Source organism: Bison bison, unplaced genomic scaffold (assembly GCF_000754665.1).
Source record: "Bison bison bison isolate TAMUID 2011002044 unplaced genomic scaffold, Bison_UMD1.0 scf7180017864452, whole genome shotgun sequence".
Taxonomy (NCBI): Eukaryota; Metazoa; Chordata; class Mammalia; order Artiodactyla; family Bovidae; genus Bison; species Bison bison.
In genome coordinates, this window is record NW_011495014.1 from 7316967 (window position 1) to 7321599 (window position 4633).

At 42.2% G+C, this 4633-nt stretch overlaps 1 protein-coding gene across 3 annotated transcripts in view; it reads left to right on the forward strand.

Annotated features, from left to right (window-relative positions):
- DPP4 (dipeptidyl-peptidase 4) overlaps positions 1 to 4633 on the forward strand; it is an 84984-nt gene that overhangs the window by 49844 nt on the left and 30507 nt on the right. For all 3 annotated transcript variants that reach the window (XM_010858965.1, XM_010858964.1, XM_010858966.1), the window contains 2 exons: positions 275 to 410; positions 2530 to 2574. In XM_010858965.1, coding sequence (XP_010857267.1) covers positions 275 to 410; positions 2530 to 2574 — 181 coding nt within the window. The remainder of the gene's footprint in view (positions 1 to 274; positions 411 to 2529; positions 2575 to 4633) is intronic.

The window sequence follows — 4633 nt, forward strand, 5'->3', positions numbered from 1 at the left end:
ATATGCTACCCTGTGAGATGCTAGCTACTTCTTCCTGTCAGATATATTTTAATTTCCATTCAGATTTAAGTTTCACTTTGTGCTCTAAGAAAGGGTAAAATGCTATGGTGTTAAATGGTTTCAACAACTATTGAAAATTGTATTCCCATGAAGATTGATTTCATCAAGCAAAATGTCTATTTGTCCCAAGGTCTGGAAATAGTCTCTCTCTCTCTCTCCTCCCCACTCTCCCTTCCTTGCATCCTTTTGTCCTCCCTTCCTTCCCCCCTTTCAGGGACCACTACTTGTGTGACGTGACATGGGTAACAGAAGAAAGGATTTCATTGCAGTGGCTCCGCAGGATTCAGAACTATTCGATCATGGATATCTGTGACTATGACAGGTCCACGGGAAGATGGATTTCCTCAGTGGTAAGGTTGAATTGGAATATTCTGCTTCCAAAGCTCCATGTGATCTGAGGGCTGTATGAAAACAGGAAGAATGCTATTAGGAAATACAGTTTGAGTTTCTATTCTTTCTACTGTGTCTGACCCTGAGGCAGTGAATAAGTCTTGATTGATGTTTAGATAATTTGATAACCTGTTGGTACTTCTATTTCACCTTCTTTCACTGCTCTGTTTTAGTTATGGTGACAATCACTTGAGATATAGGTGGTGGCTGGAAAACCAGAAAATGGAATTTAATGTCAAACTTCACAAAGTCCTCGCAGTCCATGGGCTGCAAGGTCAAGGAAACATGTTTCAATAGAGAAAACAGAGTATGCAGAGTAACTTGCTGAATATATGTTCAAGAAACAAAACAACTATCAAGAGGCCACAAACCTATTATTAATAACCACCCTAGGACTATGACTGCTTTTCAGCAGTAAACAGCTTTAGAAAGTAAATAGATAACTTCTAGGCTGACAGGGTGGCAACATTAAGGCAAGTGTTAATCCAACCTTGAAGTGCTGGGGGCCTTTCCAGCCCACAGACCACAAGGTTCAGCTCTTGGATCAAATTTAAAGCCCCTTAGAATAAATGAGTTTATATTAAAAAAATTAATACATTTATATTTAAAAATAAATAAATAAATAAAGCCCCTTAGAGATCAACAGCCTCAAGAGAGGCAAGTCTGGGGGAGGTTTTCTGGTATATACCCAGGACACTTCTATGAGCCCTTTCCTGGTAATGGGCTCTGTGCCTGCACACCTCCTCTCCCTGCTTCATTCTGGGTAGGCACAGCGCAGAGTTGCCTCAGAAATCTTGGGCCCTGTATCTTGAGCCACTCATTCATATGTATATAGCAATCATTGAATATCTATTTTGTTCCTAATTCTATGCATGGCTCTGGGTGGAAAAAAATATTAGGTAGCATGCCTGTCCCCAAAATGTTTATTTTCTAGTAGGGAATACTGTTATGCAGACCAATAATAATTAGCATTACTGTGAACACTCACAGTAGCCAGACACTGCAGAAACAGGCTCAGTAATGTTAAGGAGCTTGCTTAGGTCACAACATCAGCCAGAATCTAAACCATAAAACCAAGCTCTTTGCTTCCTGTCAAATGAATCATCCCAATATCAGGATAGTGTGCTCTAAAAGTGTATATGTAAGGTACAAAGGAAATCGAGGGCAAAAGAGATAATCAACTTGATTAGGGACAGGCGAAGGGAGATGGGAGACGACACAGAGGAGACGAGAGCAGCCTGGAGTAAGCTACCATATGCGGGGCACAGGATGGCATGTGGACCCTATGAACAGAAGCTGTGCAAAGGCATCTAAGGTGAACAGCTTGGATCTCACAGGGGCTGGGGATACACAGGACTAGGGTTGAGGGAGAGGTGCAATGTTGCTGAGGTTTGAGATATAGGCTAAGGCTCGGGTACCATTCTGAGGGGTTTGGCCTTACCCCGTAAGACAGAGGGAGCTTACTTCAAGGTTTTAAATAGGAGAGGATCATAATGAGATAAAACTATCTGTTGACTGATGAAGTCATCTGCGGGTTGAGTGGAGTGGAAAGCAGATTGGAAGGAGAACAGAACAGCAGGGTCTACAACCAGGAGATCAGGGCAATGGACCTGGGAAACCCTACAGGACACAAACTAAGGCAGAAGCAGTGGAGAAGGGCGAAAGAAGTCTAAAAGTGGAAGACAGGGGCTAAGGAGGTTCCTGTGAGAAGAGTGGGAGGCTGGAATGATTCCCAGGTCTCTGGTTTGAATAAATGGTGCCACTAACCTGGAGAAGAATAAAGGAGTAAGAACAAGCTGGCGGGGACGGAGGAAAGATGATGTAATCTTCAGTTCTGTACTCACTGAATTGAAAATGCTATATGAGTTTTAGGGATGGCCTACGAGTTACACTCCCAGGACAGAGCTCTAGGCAAGAGAGGTAAATGTTCTAATGTAGTTATGTAAAAGGTACTAACATAAATATAAATATGTGAATAGAGATAGCTTTCGTTTCAGTACAATAAATCTTGCTTATATTGCCACCAATTGCAGCTAAAGATAGAATTCATATCTCATTTCTCTATTTTTCCCTCCCTAGGGACGGCAGCACATTGAAATAAGTACCACTGGCTGGGTTGGAAGAGTAAGTTGTAAAAATTATGGACTTTTCTGTTCTGTGGATCAGATACTCAGAGCTATTTCATACGCAGATATAACAAACAAGGGCTCTATGTTATTTGTTATTAATAGAGATATTCGTTGACCTTTTCCTCATAATATTTAAATGCTCCCTTTAGCGAGACCTTTTTATAAAGAATATATAACATGTTCAGTTAAAAAAAGTAAAAGGACAACTGAAAATTCAAGAGAACAGCAGATGAAACAAAAGACATACTCTAGGCAAATTTCTAGCTCCTGGAAAGTTAAAAAACAACTGTTGCTGAGAGGCAGCCAAGATACCAAATGCCCTTGTTGACCTCATGTTTGAAGTTAGGTACTTGGGAGGCAGAAAACGCGGGTTTTGCCCACAGCCTGCACAAATGCAGGAGACACGACTGCCTACTGCTGAATCGAGGCGGCGTACACACCACACCCACTCTGCCCATCTCTTTGGAGGAATCATATGTGGGTTCATACTTTATTATACCCCGAGGCAGAACTTTATCCAAGAAAGCAGGTGCCCCTCAGTGACTTCTCCCGCCTCACACTACGCCTCGGTCAGGGCTCACTGGCCCATTGCTACAAGACCATGGAGTGAAGCGAGCCGATGAAGGCTCTCCAGCCACTGTGGCGGTGTGAAAGGGGAAGAATGAATCACACCTAATTTTTACAACCACTTCTATTCAGCCCCTTTATGAGAGAAACAAAGTGACATTAAAAAACATAAAAATTTCTTCCCTCTCAGAGCACAGAGGTGCGGCCCCTTGGTCCAGGAACACAGCCTTTCCAGCGGGGCTTGGAGCCCCCGCCCCCGAGCATTCACACGTCCTTTTTGTTCAGGCATTGATTGGGCAGAGGGGAGAGGTTTGCCAACATGAAAAGTGGTTTCCTCCATGGCAAGAGACATGCTACACTTCCTCACGACTCTTTGAAAAAAATATGTTTTTTCCTCTCTGTATTTAACCAGACAGATGCCACTTTTCACACATTTCTACTAGGCACAACTCCATCCAGGGGAAACAGGGAAATGTATTAAAAAGATAAGGCTGTGAACACAGGTCTAGAGAGGGGAATGTGTTTCCGAGCTCTGTAATGAGAACACCAAGTGTATTGCACGCCTCGGCTTGCTCCATAAATGAATTCGCTTTGAATCACTAAATAGAAGAGAGAAGCATTTTTCTTCCTTCCCAAAATGGGAGCTGATGAGAGAGGAAACAGCGAGGGTGAAGTGAACCAACAATTTTAAAAGACCATCTTCTACCTGCTCTCAATGTAGTAAGGAAATCGAAGTCGGAAAGAGACATATTCTTATCAGGCTGGGAGAGACCCTCTTCTGCTTAAACGACATTATGTTCTGAGAACTATCTTCTATCGAACTGTAGAAAATGGAAATTTTGTTCTATATTTCCATACAACTATTTTTTGGGGTAAATTGTTGATCCTATTTAGCAAAATGAGAAGGCTTATAATAAAAATGATAACTATATGAATGTTTCCGTATGAAATATACGACAGACATTCCTTATGGTATCTAGTCCAGAAATGATTAAAGAGTTTCTAAGTCTGACTTTCAAAAAAATGATGTATAAGAAACAAGGTTGGGGGCGGGGCATCCCTCAAATTACAAACCATCCTCCAACCAGAAACAGTCAAAAATAATATTAGTCTGTTTCAAGAAAGCATGTTGTGACATGGACGAAATTTACTTAATAGAACTGAAAGACTGATGCTATTTTTTTTTTCATGCTTGTATCACAACATCATAGCCTTATTCTCCACAGATAGAAGATGCCTAAGGGTAACAGTGACCACTGCTATATGCTGAATGTCATGTGTAATCCTCCCTACATTCTTTCGTTTGCATGCATGCATGTTAAGCCACTTCAGTCATGACAGACTCTGTGACCCTATGGACCATAGCCCACCAAGCTCCTCTATCCCTGGGGTTCTCTAGGCAAGAATACTGGAGTGGGTTGCCATGCCCTCCTCCAGGGGATCTTCCCAACCCAGGGATCAAACCTGCATCTCTTACATCTCCTGCA